Consider the following 23,368-nt stretch of genomic DNA (forward strand, 5'->3'; position numbering starts at 1 on the left):
ATCGTGCAGCCCAACCTATGACCCAACACCGTCGTGTCAACTACACCATGGCACTAAGTGCCACATCCAGTATTTTCTTAGACACCTCCAGGGCCGGTGACTCCACCACCTCCCTGAGCAGCCCATTCCAACGCCTGGCAAACCTTTCCGTGAAGAAATTCTTCCTAATGTCCAGCCTAAACCTTCACTGGTTGCCAGGGGGAAGAGGTCGACTCCCACCTGGCTACAACCTCCTGTCACCCACAACAAGGAAGTTGTGGATGTCTCAGGACAACCCTGGGAGGAGTGGAAGTGACCTAGGACAGCCAGGGGCAGTTTGCAGAACAGAGTCAAGCACCAGCCCCAGGAGTGTCGGGGGAGGCACCTTGGGACAGCCCTGGGGGACTCCGGGGGTAACCCAGGCAGCTCATGGAGTGTCTGTGAGGATGTCCTGGAGCAGCCTTTGCAGGAGCTGGGGTGGTCCTGGAGCAGCTCAGGAGAGGTTTGCTGAGGGGTGATCAGAGTTTATCCCCTGTAGGATCTATCCCCTGTAAGGGGTTCTCTGACCCAGGTGTAGAGTGAGATGGGAACCTCAGAGCAGGCTGAATGTCTGGGGAGACTCCAGAATTTCTCCAGTATCCAGGCCCTGTGCGTTCCCCAGGGAATAGGGCCACAGATGCGGGGGTCCAACAAGCTGGCCATGCCCTCCCCCTACCACCTCCCAGCCCTTTTCTGCCTGAGCAGAGCTGGACAATCCACCCTTGTCCTTAGCGGGTCTGAAGTAGGTCAGGGAGGCTGGGCCAAGCCCCTGGGGAGGGGAGTGGGTGGCAGGGGGTGCAGAGGGCCCCAGGCACCCGCCCCAGTGGCCACACCACGAGATTGGTGCCCACCCCCTGTCCTGGTAGGACCCCAGTGTCCCCAGCTGAGGGGATGCAGGGCATTTCCCTAACCCCTCTTTGATCTCCTGGGGTGTTTTGGAATCCCTCTGCATTCCTGCAGGCTCCACACCCCTTCTGAGAGCTGGGGTCCTACGGATGCAGGCTGGGGTGGCTGAATCCTGAGGGACAGCACCCAGTATGGAGACCTGAGGACCTGATTTTGGGGAGTGAGCCTGGACCTGAGCTGGGTGGGAGCTGTGGGATGAGCAAAAGGAATACAGGAGACAGGAGAGGGATTTCTCACCCTTTAATTGCAGTTAATGATTGATGAACATGTTTACTGCAGGAGGCAAAGGTCTGGCAGTGCCAAGATGCGAGTGCAGAGGCAGCATCCCCAGGGACGCAGCCACAGGTAAGGGATGTCAGCCCCTATCCCAGCCCCCAGGGGGGGAGGTGGGGGTGTCTGTCAGCTGTGGAGCTCCCCACAGGCCCTGGCACAAGGAGGGAGACACCGTGGTCATTCCTTGGGTTGCTCATGGACTTGGGCAGGCCCTGTCGGGCACAAACAATAATGGAGCCTTCAGCCATGCCCAGGACAGGCTCCTGGAGTCCCCCAGGCACTCCTACAGTCTCCTCTACCTGGAGGTCAACCCTGTCCTCCCAAGCCATGTCCTCAGGGAGCCCATGCCCAGGAGTGCAGTGTGGAGCCTGATGTTTGCTCCCCGGCCGAGCTCAGCAGAGGGGACTGTCCCCACCAGCACCCCTCCTGCCCTGGTCGCTGCTCCCCAGGAGGGATTTGGGGGGCAAGCCTCAGTCTCTCAGGTGCTTGTTCTCTGGTGTGTACCCACAGGCATCCTGGCAGGATGGCATGGCACTCTTTGGTGCTGCTGCCCTTCCTCCTGGCAACAGGTAAGGACTCTTCTTGGCATCTGGCATGGGAGGGTGGGAGGTGTTGGAGCTGCTTTCAACCCCCCGGTACTCTTTCTCAATTCCCTGGGGGAAGCTGTGACCCCAAAACAGCTGCCTACCCCACTGGAGAGCCAGGGCAGGGCAGGGCTGGACAGTAGGGAAAATATGGGGGCTGCAGCTGGGAGAGAAGCGTGGTCTGGAGGTTAGGGATGAGCACAAGGGTGAGGGGGCTGGGGGTTCCCCTGTTTCCCATGGAGACCCAAACCATGGCTGGGAGCTGAGGAGGTGCTGCCAGACGTGGGTCTGCCAGCAGAGCCCGGCACAGTGATGGTGCTCAGCTCCTCTTCCCTGTAGTTTCAGGCAACACAGTCCCCATCTTCAACGTGACCATCTTCTACGTGCCTGAGGACCTGGAGCTGAGTGAGTAGGGTGGTCTTGAGAAAGGCCCTGGGGTGTCAGAGGAGTGACTGTGGGGTTCTCAAGCAGGGACTGACACTGTCTGTGCCCCCAGATGAGTTTGCTTTCCAGCTGAAGGCTTATGATCTAGACAACGACCCTCTCACCTACCAAATCCGAGGTTTAGATGCCTTCTACTTCTCTGTCGACTCCACATCAGGCAGAGTGACACTGAGGAGTTCCCTGGACCGTGAGGTGTGATCAGAGGATGGGGTCAGATGTCCCTGCCTGAGTCTGGGGCTATGGGGATGGAGGACAGAGCCTGTGGGTCACTCTCTGGCCCCTAAACCCAGCTCCTGGAGGGAGAGTTGTCCTCACAGAGGCTGGGGCTCAGCCATCCAAGGATTGAGCTCCACCTTGGCCCTGACCAAGTCCTGCCTTGTGTCCCCTCAGCTCCAGGCCAGGCTCACCATCACCGCCGGAGTGTCTGATGGTGTAAATAATGAGGTGAGTGCTGGGGCAAGGGCTGGGTGGCTGCAGGGGGAAGGGAGTTCCCATGGACAGGTCCATGGACAGGGCTCAGTGGGAAGGCGATTGGAAGCAGGTGGGTGATGTTGGCTGGCTGGCCAGGGTGGGCATGAGGTGCCAGAACTGCACCCAGCTCTGCTGGCCACCATCTCCTAGACACCCATCCTGTGCCCTCTCTGACACTTGGTAGGTCTCCCAAAAAATTACCATCATCGTGGAGGACCGTAATGACAACGCCCCGGTCTTCCAACGCCTGCCATATAATGCTGTCATTCCCGAGGTACTTTTCTGGAACTTCCTTACCCCCACAGACAGCAGGGCACGGGTGCTGGGTGGCTCCCATGGCATGAGTGTGCCAGCAGTGGAACAACAACAGGCTGGGAACTGTCTGACCCCACTCTGAGTGTGTGGTTGCCCAGTTTCCCGCAACACAGCATGTGGTGACAGTGTGCCTGGGCGTGGGGTCGTTGATGGTGCAGCCAACACCTGAGAGCACTCTGTGCCAGAGCAATTCCCGATGTCTCACCCTGAGATACTGGAATGTGACAGGGACTCTGCCCTTGCAATAAGTTTCTTTTCTGGGTGTGGCTGTCAGCCCAGGACAGCGTGACACTTGGATCAATGTGTGGATGGGGTGTGGGGCTGAGTTTGACCCCTATCCAGAAGCTCCAGGGCTGGGGTGTAGCCTCTGCTCACAAGGGGCCCCAGGGAGGGCACAGAGCAGGTCCAGCCTCTGCCTGGCCTGAGCAGGGGCAGCAGCTCGTCCCTGTGTCCCGTGGCACTGGGCAGTACCTGCAGCCCTGCAGGGCCAGAACATCCCAGGGCAGGGCTGGCAGGGTCCAGGCCCAGCATCACCCCCCTGCTCTGCCACCACCACCCCCCTGTGTGCCCAGAACGAGAATCCGCACAGCATCATCTACACCGTGTTTGCCAACGACAGCGACACTGGGAACGCCTCCAGAGTCAGCTACGGGATCGAGGAGGTGAGCACAGGGCATCGTGGAGTATGTCATACCATAAACAAACCCCACCCCTGGGCGCCACCCCTGTGGTGCTGGGGGACAGGGCCAGGGCAGACCCATATCTCTGGGGGTGCAGGGAGGTTTTGGGTCAGGACCCACTGGGCAATGGGTGCAAGGTGCTGAACACTTTCAGGCCAGGAATGAGCCAGGTGATTGGGGGTCCCCATGGGCTGACACAGGTTGATGTCCCCTGCTCAGGTGATCCCAGACAACACGGAGAATCTCCATCTCTTCTACATCCTGCCCAATGGGAGTGTGGTGCTCAATGGTTCCCTGGACTATGCCAAAAACACTTTCTACCAGATCAAGATCCTCGCCCAGGTGAGGACCATCCAGGCTGGGGGTGCAGGGCTGCCAGGTAAGGGAGCTGTGGGACTGACAGGTGCTCTGCTCCTCAGGATGGCGGGGGATGGCTTCACAACAATTGGACGGTCCAGAAGAGCTTTACTTACCTGTCCCTGACCATTAAGGATATGCCAAACCTGAACCCACGGTTCCTCAATGAGCCCTACTCGGGATCTGTGCCTGAGAACTGCGACCTGGTCAGGAGCCTGTCTGCCCCGGTGTCATGTCCCTGCCCCTGGCCCTCCCTGGGGGCTCTTATTTATGTCCTGAAGTGTCTGGGCTACCAGGCCTGTGGGCAGCTGGAGATGTCATAGGTCCTGCCCTCATGGCCATGTCCCCACAGGGCACCATTGTGCTGACTGTCAAGGCCATAGACCAAGACACAGGGGTGAATGATGAAATCTTCTACATCATCACCAGTGAGTGAAGGGGCAGAATGGGTCAGGCAGGGGATGACATGGTGGGATGAGCAGGAGGGGTGGTCAGGCAGCAAGGGGTACCCTGGAAACTGGTTCTGGGCATCCAGGCTCTGACAGCCTGACCTGCTGGCAGAGAGAGGGCCAGGCCTGCCTTTCCCAGTGGCTGCCACTGGTTCCTGCTGTCCCCTTGTCCTAGATCCCAGTGTTCCTTTTGTTATCAATAACACAACGGGCACCATCACTGTGAGTGAGCCCCTGGACCGTGAGCAGCTGCCAAGCGAGGAAGTGCTCCTGAACGTCACAGTGAGTAGGAGGCAGCAAGGGGAACCTCTTCCTCTCCCTGGGCCCCTCCAACCTTCTCTCTCCTCCTGCCCAGGCACGCGAGAAGGACCTGGATATCCACGGCAAGGTGGCCCAGACCAGCACCCTGGTGACAGTCTTGGTGACTGATGTCAATGACAACAAGCCCCAGTTCTACAACTGCTCCCTGTCCAGCTGCAACTTTGCCAGTGCTCAGAACAAATTCACAGGCAGCATCACAGAGCACTCCTCCTCCAGACTGCCCGTGTCCAACCTCAACATCGTTGCCCATGATCCAGACAAGGTAGGAGCTTGTCCATGGTGCTGGGTTGTGTGCTGGTCTCTGTCCTGGCTGTACCACTCACCCTCACTCTTGTCCCTCCCTGGCAGGGCATCAACAGCAGTTTTGAGCTGAGCCTGCAGGGTCCGAATGCCAACGCCTTCACTGTGTCCCCCACAACGATTGTGGGCACAGGGGAAGTCCAGATCCTGGTGCAAAACTCAACCTTAGTGGACTACGAGATAAGCCATGTCATGGTGGTGCAGGTGGGACTTGTAGGGCTGGCCTGCTCTGTGGAGGCCATTCCTGCTCCCTGCAGGCATTGGGACACAGTGGGGTCACGGCCCTTCTCTTGCAGAGTTCAGGAGCTAAAGCAGAACAGGGCTCTGCCCTGGCAGTTTGTTTGGTGCAGGGGATCTGGACTGGAGTGTGACAGGTCTCTCTAAAGTTTGGGGGCTCATGTGAGACACCATCCCTTTTCAATCCTGCAGATCATTGCTAATGACACGGGGAACCCTACAGACTGCTGCTCCACGGCCACCGTGACCATTGACCTCATCGACACCAACGACCACATCCCTGAGTTCCCCCAGAGCACCTACAACCTGAGTGTGGTGGAGAACAGTCCCGATGGCACCATCATCTCCCAAAACATCACGGTCAGACACTGAGCAGGGAGTGGGCACACCTAATATCCCCAAGCAGGGCACTGGGCACACCTAGCATTTTTAGTAGAGCTTGTGCTGAGGGCATTGATCTCTTCATGCACACAGGAAGGACTCAGGGCCAGCGGGTACTCAATGGTGGGATCCCTTGCCTATCAGAGCCATATTTTTGGGGTGCTCACTGCCAACAGCCACTGCCCCAGACTCATCACTGCTCTGAGGGCTGAAACAGATTGATCAGATGGTTCCTTCTGCCTTTTAGGCCTATGATCCAGACAGCGGTGTCCTGGGCCAGATCACCTACCAGCTGCTCCCGGAGAACATGTAAGTAAGAGCAGAGCCAGCCACAACCAGGGCATCATCCTGGAGAGTGGGCTCCAGGCCTGAAGGCCCTGTGTATGCCACAGCCGTGACACCTTCATGGTGAACGCCACAACCGGGGCACTGCTGGTGTACAACGGGAACTTGCTGGACCGGGAGACTCGCTCCATCTACTACGCCAACCTCCAGGCCAAGGATGGGGGCAACCAGGTGGGCACTACAGTGCTGGAGATCACCGTGCTGGATGCCAATGACATGGAGCCCATCATCATTGGCACCTACTTCATCTCAGTGGAAGAGGGGCAGAATGTTAGTACACAGATCCAGGTATGTAGCAACAGAGGTGGGGGAGCTGACAGAACTGTCAGAGGGGAGGAAACCCTCTCCAAGGTGCTTGACAGCCTTGTTCCAAATGCTGACATTTTCAGGCCATCGACAATGACCAGCCTGGCACCCCCAACAGCAAACTGGGCTTCATGATCCTGCCAGGACTGTTCAGCAACAACTTTACCATCGATGCAGACACAGGTGATATGTACAGCAAGGAGCCGCTGGACCGCGAGGCCTTGGAGGATGAGCGTGGACAGATGGTGGTGACAGTGATGGTGTATGATCACGGCGAGCCACCACTGAACACCACAGTGAACGTCACCATCACCGTGGGGGTGAGCCCTGGGCACAAGCAGGGACATGCTGGAGCAGGCTTGGGCTTGGAACTGGAATGGATGGGCAGGGAGGGGATGTGGAATCCCTGACTGTGGCAGAGGTGTCTCCAGGCTTTCTGTGGGGGCAGAGTGAATAGTTGTTGCAGGGAGGCAGGAGAGGGCTTGTGTAGCCCCTGCCTGTGGGCAGGCAGGTGCCCACACTCCTGTCCCCAGCTGGCTGTGAGGAATCCTGTTTCCTCGAAGGGCTACAGCCATGGGCTTTGTCTCCTGCAGGACCTGAATGACAACATTCCCGTGTTCCTCAACCAGTCCTATGAGTTCTCAGTCTTTGAAGACTCTCCAGGTAGAAGTTGCATGGCCAGGCTTGTGGGACCAGCAGTGGCCCTGAGTCAGTTCCCACTGCCCACTCAGTGTCTGTCTCCACCTGCAGGTTCCTTAGTGGGTGAGGTGAATGCCACAGATGCTGACCGGACAGAGATCAACTCCCGCATTTCATTCCGACTTGAAAGAGGCAGTGGCTCCAGCAACTTCTTGATCCGCTCATCCCGCCTGGGGCCAGGGAATTACAGTGGGCAGCTGTCCGTAGACCCTGACATGTCCCTGGACTATGACACGCTGCAGCAGAAGTCCTTCACCCTGACAGTGCTGGCGGAGAACACAGCTGCAGACGATGCAGGGGACACGGCCAGTGTCTCAGTGACAGTCCATGTCCTAGATGTCAATGACGAGTCCCCCACCATCCTGCCAGGCTCACTGCAGGACTTGTCAGTGGCTGAGAACAGGACACAGCTGGGTGTGATCCACACACTGAACGCCTTCGACCCTGACACCAACCACTCCCTGGTCTTCGAGGAGCTGGCAGTGGCCTGCTTCAAGGGGGACAGCAGTGCTGAGGACGTGTGCTGGGACTGGTTCGTGCTGGCACCCAATGGCTCAGTGCTGGTGAACAGCTTGGAAATCGACTACGAGGTGTGTGACAGAGTCCTGCTCACGCTGCGGGTGGAGGACCTGTACACTGAGAAGGGCAACCGCTACAGCCAGAATGGTAAGGCTCCTTCCACCACCACTGAGCATGGCAGGTGGGACCTGGTCCCAGCTGGGACCTGCCTCTCCCACCTCCCAGAAGAAGCTGTGGGCAGCAGGGTGGGAGCTGGGTGGTTTAGCTTGAAGGGAGGGTTGCTCCCTCTAGCTCTTTAAACCTGAGCCACTTCAGAGGACAGAGCTCCCACAGGAAGGAGAGGATGGTGTTGCAGGATTTCTCTGTTGGTGATCAGAGCTCTGCTTTTGGGACATTTGCAGAAACCCTGAGGATCATCATTACTGATGTGAATGACAACGCACCAGTCTTCGAGGCCATCTCAGGGATTTTTGGTGAGCAGCTGGGGTTGGCACATCATGTGGGCTCCTCACTGTACCCACCCATGCCCTGCCACATTCACCAGCAGTGAGGATCTTCTCCAAGACCAGGGCAGGGCTGAGCAGTGGGGGCCAGGCTGGGGTTACTCAGTGCTTTCCGTGAAGGCTGTGGGGCCAAGGGCAGCAGTGGGTGCTTGGAACCCTGGGGCTGTGTGGGTGTGGGGTCTGCAGCAAGTCTGGCTGCTCACCAGCATAACTGCACCATCCATCTGTTCCTTGCAGTAGTTGTCCCCGAAATCTCTCCTGTGGACCTGGAAGTGGCTACTGTGAAGGTGAGGAGCTGCCTGCTGGTATCTGTCAGTCTGTGGAGCGCTGTTCACTTGTCCCACCGTGGGCAGGGAGGGGCCATTCTCACCTGTGCTCCTGCTGTGTTCTGTCCCTGCAGGCTACAGATGTTGACTCAGGGCTGGGAGGAACCCTCAACTTCTTCATCATCAGTGTGGTGTTTGTGGAGGACAGTGGGGTCAGTCGGCCCTTCAGGAACCTCTTCAGGGTGTTGACAACTCCCGACAAGGACGCTTACATCGGGAGTATCAGGTGACGCCATAGGTCTGGGCTGGGGTGATACAGCTGAGCTCCTCCCTGCAGAGGGCCAGCAGGCTGGAAAGAGGATAAAGCCTTTCTGGAGTTCTGCTTGGGCATGGAGGTAGGATGGAGCTTGTGGGATGGCAGAGGACATCCTGTGCAGTGCAGTGGGATTGCTGATGTCCCTATCCTCACAGGGTGGACAGCAACCTTGATGAATCACTGAAGGGGCAGTACAAGGTGACGGTGGAGGCCAGGGATAGTGAGGAACCAGTGCACACAGCACAGACTGTTCTGAGTGTGAGTGTCACCCCCAACCCCCATCCCAGAACACCAGAGGCCCAGCCCAGCTCTGCTCACCCCTGCTCCCTACACACAGATCTTCACGGTGGATCAGAGCTACCGCATTCGGCTCCAGTTCTTGTCAACAGTGGAAGAAGTCCAGAGTAACTCCGAAAGCATTAAATTGTAAGGGGTGCTGGGCCGGGGCTGGGGGTGCATGGCTGGACCCACCAGCTGTGTCTCTCAGCTTCATGGACTGTGAATGGGATGGACCAGGCAGGTCCCCACCAGACGAGGGGGCTTCAGGGGGTCCATCTGCTTCCTGTGCCCATGAGCAGAACAGAAGGATGTCCAGATGTTCCCCCCTCTCTCTTGTTCCTAGGGCCCTGACCACCGTGACCAAGGCAGCAGTCTACGTGGTGGCCATCCGAAGCACAGACGACACCCGTGACACCCAGTGAGTGGTGGTGGGGAAGGGGACATGGTGGTGGCATCAGGGGTGTCATTCTGGGGCAGGGTACCATGCCCTTCACCCCAGCACCTCACTCTCCCAATATCTCTGATTCTGCAGAGCGGATGCCAAGTCAGTGATGGAGGTCTACTTCGTGTACAGTAATGGCACTGCCCTGACTTTCAATGACCTGACCACGTGAGACCTGGGGCTGTGCATGGGCACTGCCACATGCTGGAACCAGCCCAGCTGCTCATACCTCCTCTTTCCTTGGCAGACTCATACAGTCCGATCCGCTGGGCTTGGCTGAGCTGGTGAAACTGGGCCTGGCTGTCATTGTGAGTGGGGCCAGGCAAGGGGCATTGGGAGAGGCAACAACCCCTTTGGGGCTGGCTGGGGGGTTCCACTGGCTGGAACTGTGTCCTCACCTCTGCTCTGTGCTAGGGTCCTGGGGACGTGACAACGCCCACCAAGGAGATAGAGCTGATTGGTGTTATCGCAGGATTGGCAGCATTCCTGCTCATCTTCATACTCATCATGACCCTGGTTTTCGTACTCACCACCAGGAGGTACCTCACTGCCTGCACCCCTTCCTACTGACTCCCACTGTCCCCATCCTCACCAGCACCCCCAGACCCACCCCTGTCCTCCAACCCGCTTCTGCCCACCCCATCCCACAGCCCACCTCCTCCCTGCCCCTCTCACCCACCCCATCTCTGGGCTTTGCAGCTACAAAAGGAAGCTGAATGCCATGAAGGCTCTGAAGGTGGCCACAACATTCAACCCAGTCACAGCACAGCAGGGAGCTGGCATCCCCGGGACCAACCAGTACAATGCCGAGGGGTGAGTGGGGGGCTCCCTGCAGCAGATGGGGAGAGATCGGGCTTGTCCCCACATCCAGGGGCTGCAGCTCCCCGAGGGGTAGCACTTACCTGCCACCCATTCCTGACCAGGGCCAACCCCATGCTGAACCTCCCGCTTGATCCCTCCCACGACCTGGGCTTCCATGAGGACTCCATCTCTGTGACCAGGTGAGCTCTGTGGGCAGGGCCCAAAAGTCACAGGCTGTCACCTCATACCTCACTTCTCCAGTGCCTTTTTTACCTCCCACTCTCCGTTCTCCTCAGCATGAATTCCCTGGATGAGAATACAGTAAATGCACCCGCAGATGACAACTTTGAAGTCGAGGTAAGTGTGCAAAGAGCTGCCAGTGCTTGGCAGCTGGGAGTCCTGACAGAGCACCCTGCATCCTCTTCTCTCTGCTGTGGTCCCCAGGGCCTCATGGACACCTTGTGTCCTTTAGTCTGCACCCCTCAACAGCCCTCAGCTCCTGGGAAGGACGGGTGACCCTGCCCTACATCTTTGTCCCCATCCCTTCTGACCCCACTCTCCTCCTGCAGCAGGTCAAAATGCAGCCAACAGACCCCACCGACAAGGAGGTGCTGGTGGCTGCCCTGAACCTGAAGGAGCCCACCAAAATAGCGTACATCAACAACACCTTCACCACCACGGACTTGTGAGCGGGCTCACAGGGTGCAGCGGGGCTGGAGCAGGACTCCGGCAGCTGCTTCGGTGTTGATACGTTGTGTCTGGCAATAAAACTGTTCCGCGGGGGTCACGGTGTCCTGTGCCATCAGCCCATCCGCCTGGGGGGCTCAGTCAGCTTGGAATCATCTCTCCCAGTGTGAAGTGCTGGGTTTGGGGCAGCTGGTGCCAGAGGGGAGGTGCCACTGTGGGGCTCAGCCTGGCTTCTTGTCCCCAAGACCCTCTCCGCCCCAGGGCAGGGAGGCGCAGGCAGCCCCGCGCAGAGGTTTGTGCAAGGTTTTATTACCCAACATCCACATTGACAGACTGATCCTCCCGCCCCTTCCTCCCCCCGCCCCACCCCCAAAAGAAATGAAGAGGAGAAAAAAAAAAAAAAAAAAAAGGAAGAAAATAGGTGATGAAGCTGCAGCGCTGGTGTGCCACAGCTGGCAGTGCGGGGCTGGAGGTGAGCGCAGCCTGGGGCAGGGTGGCAAGGGGACGCCCCAGGGCTCCTGGTCTTCCTGGCATGGCCGTGGCACCGGTCCCACAGCCCAAGGCACTGAGCAGAGCCAGGTCCCAGCGAGTGCCACAGCACAGAGCGGGCACTTGCCATGGCCCTGGCTGCCAGCTGGCACTTCAGCAAGCCCTTTGCAGCCCCTCAGGGACAAAACAAGCCCAGGATGTACAGTGTGGGTTTAGGTGGGCAAGACTTAACCCTTAAGGAGGGAAAACTGCTGCAGTGATTCTGGCTCCTTGAGCCCTCCTGCACTTCTGCCCAGAGGGGATGGTGCAGCTCTCCAAGCACCCCTTGTTTGCAGCCTCCTGCCCATCAGATGCTGGATACAGGCCTGGGCCCCCCATTGCTGTGGAACTCTGAGGCTGGTCCTCTGTATGGGACCAGGCTGGGGGGGGCCAAGATCCACGTCTTGGCAGGACATTGAGGTGCTGCCAGCCACAGGGATGTGGCCCAACCACAGAGATATTCACCCTCCTGCAGACTGACCCTTCAATCCCAATGCTCTTCAGAGCATAGGCAACGTAGGAACAGTGTTTGAAAAGATGGTCTCAGCCCCACAGGCCACCGTGGAGAGGTGGCTCCAGGCAAGACGTTCATGGCTGAAAGTGTCTCTTAAAAAGCTCCAAAAATGCAAACACAGTTCAATAAAAGCTCCCCTTCCCCCCACCCTGTAAAACCCCAGCTGTAAAAAGTGGCAGCGTTTTGCAGTCGTCGCATCCCCAGCTGCCGTTGGAGAGGAGAAGCCAGCGGGGCACGTGCCCGTGTCCCCAGCACATGTGGGGCCTTTCCAGCACCACTGGGGCAGCTGGACAGGCCTGCAAGCAGGACAGGCTTCGTGCCCACCACCAGCCGTGGCGAGGATGTGCTGCTTCCAGGCAGGTTGAGCTGGGGGCCATGGGGACAAGACTCCACAAGCACCTCCAGCCATGGTGACAGCAATGAGCAGCTCTCCATCACACACGTGGTTGGCCCGTTTCTCTCATTTGAGATCTGTCCTGGTGCCCTGCGTGGCCACATCCTCCTGCTCCAGGGCACCCACAACACGGCAGTGAGGCAGAGAGGACAGGGCAGTTGAGGGACTGGTGCCTTCTACGGGCAGCAGTGGGGACCTACACATACACAGCCACGGGCTTGTTGGAGTGTGGCCAAGCCCTGCACAGGCAAAGCAACGGCAGGGCGATGCACCAGTGTCTCTCCAGCATGGGAAGTGATGCTGCTGCTCGGAGTGCCAGAGTTCAGGGCAGCCAGCAGCACCCACCCTGAGCCATCTTCAAACCTGTGCCACGGGCAGGAGACACACAGGAGCAGCTGCCTCCATCTGGAAGGAGCCACGTGCTTCCTCGTGCTGAAAAAAGCCACCAAGCACAGAGACAGGGCACCAGTCTCATGTCCAAGGGCACCTCCATGGGGCTACACTCATGGGGGAACCCCAGGCCAACAGGAAGGACCCCAGCAAAGGAGATACCTTGTCCCAGTGTGCAGTGCTCCATCACCACCACAGCCCTGCACGCTGGCACCGGGTGTCTCAGGACGTCAGGGCAGGGACCCATCCCCACTTTCTCCGAGAAGCCCCGAGGCACCCCCACCCTGCCAGCACAGGCAGCAACTCACTCCATGGCAGGGCCGGCGCGGGAGCAGCACCGGGGCCGCCGGACGTTCTGCAGCAGAGCCCGAAAGACACTGGGCTGCCTCTTGGCCTCGCCTTTGCGGGGCCCTCCCTTGACGGAGCCGGCGCGGGTGGTCTGCGGGGTCACCACCACCTGCCGCCCGTGTTCCTCAATCTGCTTCTCCAGGTGCTTTTGGATGGCCATGCCCAGGACCTCCACCTCCATGGAGGCCCCATACACCTCCCACGTCATCCCCTTCTCATCCCAGCTCACCTCCCGGATGGGCTCCGGAGGCTCCTCCTCCACCACCTCCGGCACCGTCCCCTTCACCTGCACCTCAGGATACGAGGTCTGCGGGGACTTGGCCACGGGTGTCATGGGCCCAGTGGCCACTGAGCGGGTCTCCACAGGCATGGACACCTGCATCTCCGCGTCCTTCTTGGAGGGCTCCAGGCGTGGGGCTGCAGAGGCCGTCTCTCTCTTGGGGAAGGTGAAGGCAGCAGCCCCACACGGGGGGCTCATGGGGCTTAAGGCCACCGACACCAGGGACACGCGGCTGTCCACTTGTGTCCCCATGTCTTGTGTCCCAGCGTCCTGGGGTGGGGTCACGTCAAAGGAGTAGGATTCACAGAGCTGCTTGGCTGTTTGGGGCTGCTGGCTGCTCCCAGCACCCACATCCCGGGCTGAGCTCCCCTCGGCTTTGCCCTGGCCCAGAGCACTGGAGCTTGGTCTTGGCTCACTTTGACCCCCAGTCCCCACAGAGCTGGTGCTGGGGAGGTCTGCTGTGCCTCCTTGGGGGTGCTTGGGAGCCTCGCTGCTCTTCTTCTGGGGAGCAGCAACCAGGGATGTCCCTTTGCTATCCTGGGGCTGCTCCTCTCTTCCAAGCTCAGCTGTCCCAATGTTTGCAGTGGGCTCCACAAATGCCACGTGTTTGGCAAGAGCTGGCGTGCTCCCCATGTCCTTGCTGGTTGCCTGGAGGCAGGGATCAGGCACAGGGGAAGTGGGGGCTGCATCCTCCTTCTGGGTGTTTGGGATCCCCATCCCTGTGGGACCACAGGCAGGAGCAGCACCACTTGGTCCTCCGCAGCTCCCTGTTGCTCCTGCCGCACCCTGCTCTGTGCTGGTGTCCTGGAGAAGCGTGCCAGGAGCTGGTCCTGCTGGTGATGGCACCTTCTTCTCTACCACTGAGCTGGCCTTGGTGCCCTGAGACTCTGCCTCAGCCACACAGCAGGTCCTCATGGCACGGGCTCCCGCAGCACAGCCGGAGCCGGGCAGGCACTCCCCTGTCGCTGGGCAGCCAGGGGAGCTGGCACTGGGCTCACAGGTGTCCTCAGCCCCGGCCTGGCACCTCAGCACCTGCAGCCCCTCGGGCTCCTTAGCACTGCCCATGCCCAGGGAAGGCTTCTCCCATGCTAGTCCCGCCACGGGTCTGCAAGAGAGAGGATGGAGCAGTGAGGAACGAGCAGCACATGGGCCCCCAGTACACCTCAGCTGCTGATTGTTTTTCTTCATGCCACCCATGACAACAGGTTGGGCGGCCACCTGGAGCACTCACTGTCCCTGGCACAGCCCGTGTGGTGGCACACGGTGCCCAGGCACATGGGAAGGGAGGAGCAGTGTCGGCTGCCTACCGTTAAAGTCAGCCTTCTCCCGGCGCGGCAGGACCGGGAGCAGGATCCAGGCGTTGCTGTGGCTGGTGGAGCGGCAGACACGGTGCAGGCACCCCTGCAGAGAGAGTGTTAGCTGGAGAATGGTCCCGGGCACCAGGCTGAGAACCGGGGGGCTCAGCAGCCCCCTCCTGTCAGCGGGAATCAGTGAGGGGTGAGAGCAAGCTGGGCCTGGGGTCCAAGGGAGGCTGCAGAGAAGGGCAGGAGCATGGGGTAGCCCAAGCCCTTCCTTCTCCACATGAGGAGAACACGGTCCAGTGTCAGCCGGTTGCTCCAAACCCTTCTGCCCTATGGGACAGAAGCAGGGCAGGAAGCCCCAAACATTCCAGGAGCCCCCCACCTCTGGCAACTCTACAGAGCTGGGAGCACATGCGTCCCGCAGGCGTGGGGCACTCCATGCCTCAGGACACGGCCACTCGTGGGTCCCGAAAAGGGCATAGATGAGTGGACGCAACTGGAGCCGAGTGATTTCCCCCCAAAGGAGACGACAGGAGCAGGGACCAGGCGGCCACCGACGTCCCCCAGCAGTGCAGAGCCTGGAGGCGATGGTCCCCGCCCCGTCTGTAGGTTCCCACGCAGCACCCCGATCCCCGGAGGGCCTCGCCGCCCCGCACCCCGACCTGCCCCGACAGCATCCCGATCCCGCGGGGCTGTGGCGCCGTGCCCGGTACTGATGCTCCGCGAAGGAGCTGCGAGCCCCGGCACACGCGTGTGCACACGCACGGGCACGCACACGCCAGCACATGGCCACGGGCACACCCGCACGCACGGACACGCGTGTGCACGCCCCGGCCTCGCTTCCTCGGCCGAACCCCGGACAAAGCAGCCCCCGCGGCAGCCCCGGCCGGGGGAGGCCGACCCGCCCCCGCCGCTCGTCCCGGGGCTGCAGCCCACCCCACCTTTCCCCCCGAGGGTGCCGGTACGGGGCGGACGACGGCAGCTCCCGGCCCGGTCCCGCCACGTGCGCGCCCCGGAGCCGCCGGTACCTGCGGCGGATGGTCCCGCCCGGTCCCGTCCTGCCCCGTCCCGTCCGGTCCCGTCCCGCTCGGCTCGGCTCGGCGCGGCGGCGGCAGCGGCGGCGAGCATGCGTGGGGCGGCGGCGGCGGGGGCGGTACCGTGCCCCGGGCCGCTCCCCCCGGCTGCCGCCCGCCCCGGCACCCCCAGCAGCAGTGGGGAGGCGAGGGGGAGCCGGCTGCCGAGAGGGGAGCGGGGGTGCCGGCACACCGCATGTCCCCCGATGTCATCGCTGTCACCACAACGGCCTGCCCTGGGAGGCCCCCATCGTCCCACAGACCCCCCCGGTACCCAAAGCATCACCACCCCGCGTGCCCCAGGGATGAGCATCTCGGCACTCCCCGATGCACTGGGGCACAGCAGGACACACAGCCGGGACCGCTAGAGTCCGGGGATCCCAAACCTTCGCGTAGGTGCCGTGGGTGGGGGTGACAACAACACAGAGCCCAGTCCCCCTCCTACCTGGTGATGGAGACGGTCGCTTCCCTCCCGGGCATTACCGGGGACGGGGCTGCACCCCAGTCAGCCCGAGGGACCGGGACAACGTGCCAGCGTGGCGGGATGGAGACGGGCTCCCGAGTGCCCCTCGCCCGAAGGTGGGGGAGGACGGGGAGGGAAGAACGGCCCCGTCTAGCTCCCGGCAGCGCTTGCCTCTGCTCCCGGGCTCAGGCTTTGTCTAACTCCTTCCCACGCACTCCCGCTCGCGCTGCTGGGGGGAAGGCGGCCTGCTCGCCTCACCTGCATCCCTGCATCCCCCCGAAAACTCTCCAGCATACCCCCCAAACTTCCTACTGGGTCTCATCACCCTAGGGGATCAGGGTCCCCTCCCTGACCCAGAGATGTCATTACAGAGACAGGAACCCTATAGATCTATAGGGTCCGGAGAGGTGAGTCCTAAGGTTAGACGGGCTCCCCATCTTGGAGATAACGTTAACACCAGTCCCCCAGCCCTATAGATCTATAGGGTAATGCTGGTTCCATGGGAGCTGGCACACCTGGTTGCTTGGAGACAAGGGAGGTTGGAAATGCTTCTTTCAGTAAACAGCCAGCTTGGAACAAAACCCTGAAGGCTAAAAATAGGGAGGCAGGATATGGAAATGAAATAAAAAGCCTTGCCCCCCTCCCTCTCTAGGGCAGAGCAAGGCATCCCAATGTCACCAACAGGGACTCCCAATAGATGGTTGGAGAGGCTGGAGTGCGAGGTGTATCCCTGCACCCATCTGTGTGTCCCCTCCTCAAGGTGTTTGCGTGCTGGTCCCGGTCCTGCAGCATTGACTAGACCCAATTGCATGCCTGCAGCGGTGGGGGAGCTAACTCACTGTGAGGCACAGGTGTGGGGTTACATCCTCTGGTGCCCCGTGTGGGATCAGACCCAGCGCTCGGCACATTCCCTTTCAGGTCCAAGGGACACCATGGACCGGGGCAAGTCCTGGCAGAGGAGGGGACAAACGCTCCCTGGCCTCTAGCTGGGACTTTACCGCAGGCAGGAGGCTGCGGGGTCACATCCTGCTGCCATTTGCTTCCACCTGCCTCTCTAAACTCCTCCAGCAGCGTCTCTCCCCATCGGCATCTTGCCACCAGCGCGGCCCCGTCCCACCACAGCTGGCTGAGGGTTTGGGGAGCGAAGAGGGGGGATCATGGAGAGCATCCTCCCCTCCTCGCAGGCAGCCTTCATCCCAGGCTGGCTGCCTTCTCCTCCTCCTCCTCTCCCCGCCCGGGCACCTCAGGGCTGGCAGGAGAACAATAGCGAGGAGGATGAGTAAGATGGTCCCCATCGCCTTGGCAACGCAACTCCCGCGCTGCCGGCTCGGGAGGAGCCAGGCAGCTGCCTGAAAAGCGCCTTCTCCCTCGGCGGAGGGGGATGCTGGCGCAGGTAGCACGGCACCCCCTCCCCGGGCGCCGTGGCCCACCTCCCACGCCGCACGGGCAGCGCCACGTGAAGGCGCACCGGGCTCCCCCACAGCCGCCGGCGCCCGCACACGCCGGAGCGGGCAGCACACGAGCCCCGCGCTCGCCTCGGCCCCAGCTCGGCTCCGCGGCCTGCGGCTCTCCGGTGGGACACGGCTGGCCGAGTCTGGTCGGGAATGTGAGCCCTGCGGCAGGAAGGAGAGAGGTTTCCCACGGCCTCTCGCAGTCGCGTCACCTTCACGCACGGCCGCCCACGGCATCGGTGGGCAGAGATGTCGGGGGAGGAGGTGGTGGGGTGTTGGCAGATGGCGGTGGCAAGGGGTGCCCAGGGGAACCAGGATCCTGTCTCCAGCTACAGCCATGTGTCCCGTGTTGTCCCCCAAGTCGGGCCACCAGCAGGAGGACTCTCAGCGTGCCCAGAGCTGTGAGTGCCTCGGGGTGACAGGGATGTTCTCCAGAGATCCAAAAGCACCAAGCACCCTAAAACCAGCACTGTTTTCCCAGCTTCCTTGGGGTGGATATGCTGGGGGTGGGGAGGGTGGGGGAGACTGGTATCTGATCCCTGCCAGACACCTCCTGTCCCAGGTACTCCAAAACACATCCCCTGCCACAGCCCTGTGGGATGGGGGAACACTGCATCCAGGACACTGCAGCCTGGTGCCCAAGAACACAATTTAGGATATTCCTGGGTCCAGACAGGGGTATGGCCCCAGGGCCAGCTGGGGGCAGAGGCAGGAACAGAGGCACAGAGAGGCCCAGCTGTGCCAGCTGCTCTGTGCCACTGAGAGGGAGCTGGGTGGTGGCACTGGGGAACGTCCCAGTCACACATTTGATCTTTCAGCACAGGATGAAGGAGAGCTCTGGAAAAGAACCAACAAAGAGAATCATATAACCAATGAATGGTTTGGGTTGGAAGGGATCTTAAAAATCATCTCTTTCCAACCCCTTGCCAAGCTGTCCTTGGACAGGGACAGCTTCCACTAGACCAGGTTGCTCAGAATCCCACCCAACCTGGCCTTGAACACTTTGAGGGATGGGGCAGCCACAGCTTCTCCTCTCCAATCTGAACAGCTCCAGCTCTCTCATCCTGTCTCCACAGCTGAGATGCTCCTGCCCTTTGATCATCAATACAATCATCTATAACAACCAGATGCTGCTGCTCCAGAACAATGAAATTTTCTTACAGTGCCCCTGTGCCTTTGTGATAAAGAAGCAGGGGTTCTTCACTTCTTCTCTCTCCTTTCCCAGGGGTTCGTTTCAGCAGCTCAATCCATGCCAATGAAGTGAAAGCCCTGGCTGCATTAAGAGCACACAAATGCACTGTAGTGGGTGAGTACAAAGGGAACATAAAGCACATGGTGGCTTGGGCATGGGATGGGGCCACGAGTCAGAAAAGCTCATTAGGTGCTGTGAACATCAGAAGGTCTTTGAACGTGCAGGATGCTCCTCTGGGCACAGATGTGTGAGGGCATGTCTTGTTGCAGAACATGCCACTGGCAGCCTGGAATGTTGGTGTTAATCAGGAAGTGGCAAGCATCATGCTCCTCAGATGCAGTCATTGTGCCTGGGTTGTCATGGATTCAGCTCTGGCTGGTGGCATTTGTGGCAGGCTCAAGGTCCATATCCTGTCCTGCCTTCAGCTCTGCTCTGCAGAGACTTCATGGCATTTCCAGGGAGCCATGTGTGGCGTGGCCCCTTGCCTGGATTCACCAACACGGTCACGCTTGCCATTGTCACTTCCTCCCCCTGGGGAGCAGGTGAGCTGGCGGAGAACATCTGTCTGCCTTACCCAGCCTTTTCCAGATGTTCCTTTTTGTGTTGCCATGGTGGGTGTGAGGATCAATCCAAGGAAATGCTGGGTGAGTTCACTCCTCGTTTCCCTGCCGACAGCCCATAACTCACGCTCCATTTGCACAGCCCTCCCTCTATCACAGCAATGTGCTCTGACGAGTGGGGGGAGACGTTTGTAGTGAGTAACACTCACCCAGCGACTGTGAAAAGCAGCTTGGGGCGGGGAGAGGGGGGTGAACTCTGGTTTATGGGTTGGTGCATCTGACCCGAGACACGCTGAGGGAGCCTGGAGTGGGGATGCTCCCACCATTCCCTGCTGTGCTGGGGGAAGGGGCAAATCAGCAAGGGCTCACAGTGATAGTGAGCAAAGGGGCCACGAGTTCACACATATCTTTTTTCCATTCCAAGGTCCCCAGCTGCTGTGACTAAATTCCCTGGAGCCGTCAGGCAGGGCAGGGCAGCTGCTGGATGCTGTACTGAGGCTCTGTGATTTTTTTCCTGGGGCCTGAAGTAACAACTGTGTTTTGTTGTTCTCAAACAGGAACACGAGCTCAAGAAAATAACAAGGCCTTTTACTGTAGAAAAGGCCAAGAAGGAGTCTGTAGGTGGTGGGTTTGTCCTGGCTCTGTAAGCAGTGTGTGCTGGCAGTCAGGGGAGCAGGCAGCAATTGCCTGGCCAGGCAGATACAGAAGTTGTCACCATCACTGCCTGTCACTGTCCCAGTGCTCCACTGTCCCTTCACACTTTGCCTGCACTGAGAATTTGGAGTAGAGGGACCCTCAGGCTGGTCCTCCTACTGGGCAGGGGCCTCACTTGGACATTATCCTGTACTCTCACCGGCCTGCTCAGAGTTTGGGGTGGCCCTGGGATATGGGCAGCACCACACATTGTTCAAGGGACTCCTTGGTGTGTTGAGACCATGGCCAGCCTGTGGAAATCACCCAGTTCTAGATATACTTTGGTTGAAGCTCAGCAAATGAGTTGCAAGATGTGACTGATTTTTCTACCCCCACAGGGCCTGGGATTGATGTGCTGGTTCCTGATGTCAGTACCTGGGGAGTAGGAGATGCTTTGGATAGCAAACATCTATGCCCATTCAGTGGGGCACTGGCTGAACTCTGGTTTGGAGCCCCAGAGTTCGGCGGGACCCTGAGACTACCGGCATTGCATTTTCTCCTCTCCTCCCAGGAAGGACCTTCCCTGTCTTCCCTGCAGACCGGGTCCAGCTCACAACTGCGGTGAGGTGCTTCCCCCTGCTGTAACTCCAACAGCTCCTGCTCTTGGCCAGGCGCTGCTGCTCCGACCCAGCGTGGGCAGCTGCCCATTCCTGAGGCCATTGACAGGGAGGAATAAACTGGAAAACACACAGTCGAAGTCCTGATGGCACTCTGTGTATCCCTCCAAGCCCTCTATCCTCACAGAATTCCCTCCTGCGTGGAAAAGGCTTTGAACCAAGGCTGCACCCTGAGCTGCTGCCCACAGTGCCCTCAGGAACTGCCCTGTCTGTGCTGATCCTTTTTCTTTCCACACATCCCTCTGCTTCGCTGATGCAGCAGAGAATGAGACAGCTGAAGACCTCAACTACTATGTGGATAGTTCTGCAGTGTTTTGGGACTGGTTTTGCAGTGTCAGTTCTGCTTTTAGGAGCTGTACTAAGCTGGCAAGAGCTTCAAGGCAAACTGTGGAAAATCCTCTGTCCCAGTAAGTAAGGTTCATCTCCCCCATGGCCCTGCTGTGTGCTGATGCTGTGGCAGCCAATTGCACGGGAGTGTGAGGTGCAGGGTTGCTCAGATTGTGCCTGGATGCTGCGTGGTGCCCACCAAGGGACTGTTTCTCACTGGATCTGTTTTCTACCGGGATTGGCTCTTAGGAACTGAACAGCATGCTGTGCTTGGAACATCATGTCCAGGAGCTGTGGAGGTGATAAAGACAGGATGAGCTGAAAGATGAGCAGACTCTGCTTTACACTACCCTCTCACCAGCCAAGGAGATCTCTGTCCTGCCATGTCCTAGTCTATCCAGCCAAAACATTCACTAAGAACAGCTATGCTGAGATTTCTTTTTGTGCTTTTCAGCAAAAGCTCCTGAGAGGAAGCTATTATCAGCACAGAGGGTCAGGTTAAATGTTTGTCCCCACAGCTTCCCTCTCCCCACACCATCTCTGCTCTGTCTCACTGTAAGGCTTTGGCAAAGTGGGCTGAGCACCTGCACGAGTCTGGTGCCTGCTGTATCTGTGTGGGGGACAGAGCCACAGCCATTTCCAATTCCAGAAGGATCAGCACCAAGGCACTACAAGACTATGAGCAGGTGAGTGGAGCCCAGTCATCCCAGTCCCTGTTCTTTAAGGGGTGGTGGTCAGTGCCTGTCTCTGAAATGCCCTCAGAGAAGGTGGCTGCCCCTCCTGTCTTACAGACCCAGCTCTGAGGGCTGTGCTTAACACTGCCAGGCTGGGAACAACAGGACTCTCCTGCACATTCCAGGACCACAGCAGCATCCTTGGCTTCCCAAAAACAGATCCCTATGATAACAGCATCCTGGAGATGTCTCACAACACCCTGCCACTGTTTAGGATCAGCTCAGGAGGGAGAAAACACCCCAGAGCAAGCAAACGTACAGACCACTCGTGCCACACACTCCTGACAGACCCTGCATTGGTGTGTGAGTGGCAGCAGCACGGCTGAATTTTGGCTTCAGGAATTCAGCAGCCCAGGAACGTGCCACATCACCACATTGATATCTTGCCTGCTGTGCCAGAGGGATGGAGCATGAGGTGGAGGTAGCAGGTTACATAATTTGGGGGAAGAAAAACCCAAACCCTTCTGTTTGCTGGCAGAGAGCAAGGATTGTTGGAATGACCTTGACTGGCTCTTCTGCATCTTCAGTCTTCATTGTTGTATCAGATCTTCCCCCAAGGCAGAGGAGATGATGCTCTTGAAGGTAACTGGGGTGTCACCGTGTTGGCACTGAAAATCATGGGCAGCAGAAAAAAAGTGAGCAAAGCAGAGGACTGCTACAAATAACAGCTTCCTTCCACCACTGTGTTCAGGATTGTCCTACACCATGGAACTGTCAGCCTCTTTGAGGCTCTTTGCCTCACCCATTCTTGTTCTTGGGCTCTTTGCCTTGCTACAGAGACCCCTGGCTGTATTTGAGGGATTCCTACCCATAGCACCTCATCACAGCTCCTGGCAGGTCAGCACAAGGCCTGACTTCATCTTCCCACAGTGACTCCATCCATCTCCGATAAAGCCTCGTGCTCAGCAGTGCTCCTTGATGCTGCTGGGTCTCTGTCCCTCTCTCTGCTGCCACAAAGCTTTGTACTCCATTTCCAGGGCTGTGCCTGGTGCTCACACATGTGGCACTGCCTTACATGGGCACTTCTGCCCCCCTCTTGCTGCCAGACCCTCCTGGCAGACACCAGCCTCACAGCTCTCCTCTCCCTAGAAAATTACAGCCAGGACTGCAAGTACAGCCTAGGTGAGGGCAGGGAACCTGGAGCAAGTGTTCACTGTGTACAATGAGGTCAGCTGCACCTACAGACACAGCACCCAGGGGAGCTGCCCCGGTGAGGGTCACAGTCCTGCTGTGCAGGGGGTGCTGCACAGAGGAGACACCCTGCTTTCTGTAAAGCATTGGTTTGAGCAAGTCCTCTCCCTGCTCTCTGCCTTGCAGCTCTCCAAAGCACAGGCCTGTCTTCCCCCACACTGCCTCTGCCCCAGCCCCTTTGTAGCCTCCCTGGTACCTAGGGCATGCTACACTGCTGCTGGTTTGGGTCAGCTTGCCCGTGGACGGCAGAATTGGACAAGGGAAGGAAAAATTGTCTAGGGGAACAGGTAGCCAGCCCCCAAAGAGCTGTCTCGGCCCTTCCAATAACACACAGTGGGTGCTATGAGCACTGCTGCAACCAGAGCCAGGGTAGGATTTGCTGGCATCAGCAAACCTGTTGTGTGTCCGTGCTG

General features: G+C 59.1%; 2 protein-coding genes across 2 annotated transcripts; one reads left to right on the forward strand and one right to left on the reverse strand.

Annotated features, from left to right (window-relative positions):
- The first annotated feature begins 1,707 nt into the window (after nucleotides 1-1,707).
- Nucleotides 1,708-10,990, forward strand: CDHR2 (cadherin related family member 2). Its single transcript, XM_066329292.1, has 31 exons — nucleotides 1,708-1,766; nucleotides 2,121-2,186; nucleotides 2,278-2,417; nucleotides 2,616-2,669; nucleotides 2,881-2,970; nucleotides 3,584-3,673; nucleotides 3,911-4,033; nucleotides 4,111-4,254; nucleotides 4,401-4,476; nucleotides 4,673-4,779; nucleotides 4,853-5,080; nucleotides 5,167-5,322; nucleotides 5,548-5,715; nucleotides 5,984-6,045; nucleotides 6,129-6,369; nucleotides 6,471-6,707; nucleotides 6,981-7,050; nucleotides 7,138-7,752; nucleotides 8,007-8,078; nucleotides 8,346-8,395; nucleotides 8,509-8,660; nucleotides 8,846-8,948; nucleotides 9,028-9,116; nucleotides 9,313-9,387; nucleotides 9,502-9,579; nucleotides 9,659-9,719; nucleotides 9,826-9,950; nucleotides 10,111-10,224; nucleotides 10,335-10,412; nucleotides 10,509-10,569; nucleotides 10,782-10,990. The coding sequence occupies exons 1-31, from the start codon at nucleotides 1,721-1,723 to the stop codon at nucleotides 10,899-10,901; spliced, it is 3,891 nt and encodes a 1,296-aa protein (XP_066185389.1). The 5' UTR covers nucleotides 1,708-1,720; the 3' UTR covers nucleotides 10,902-10,990.
- An 805-nt stretch (nucleotides 10,991-11,795) lies between these two features.
- On the reverse strand, nucleotides 11,796-14,845 carry GPRIN1 (G protein regulated inducer of neurite outgrowth 1). The gene is made up of 2 exons (XM_066329293.1): nucleotides 14,661-14,845; nucleotides 11,796-14,458 (listed from the first exon to the last, which is right to left on the reverse strand). The coding sequence occupies exon 2, from the start codon at nucleotides 14,416-14,418 to the stop codon at nucleotides 13,030-13,032; it is 1,389 nt and encodes a 462-aa protein (XP_066185390.1). The 5' UTR covers nucleotides 14,419-14,458; nucleotides 14,661-14,845; the 3' UTR covers nucleotides 11,796-13,029.
- Nucleotides 14,846-23,368: the final 8,523 nt, after the last annotated feature.

This window comes from Sylvia atricapilla, chromosome 14 (assembly GCF_009819655.1).
Source record: "Sylvia atricapilla isolate bSylAtr1 chromosome 14, bSylAtr1.pri, whole genome shotgun sequence".
Taxonomy (NCBI): Eukaryota; Metazoa; Chordata; class Aves; order Passeriformes; family Sylviidae; genus Sylvia; species Sylvia atricapilla.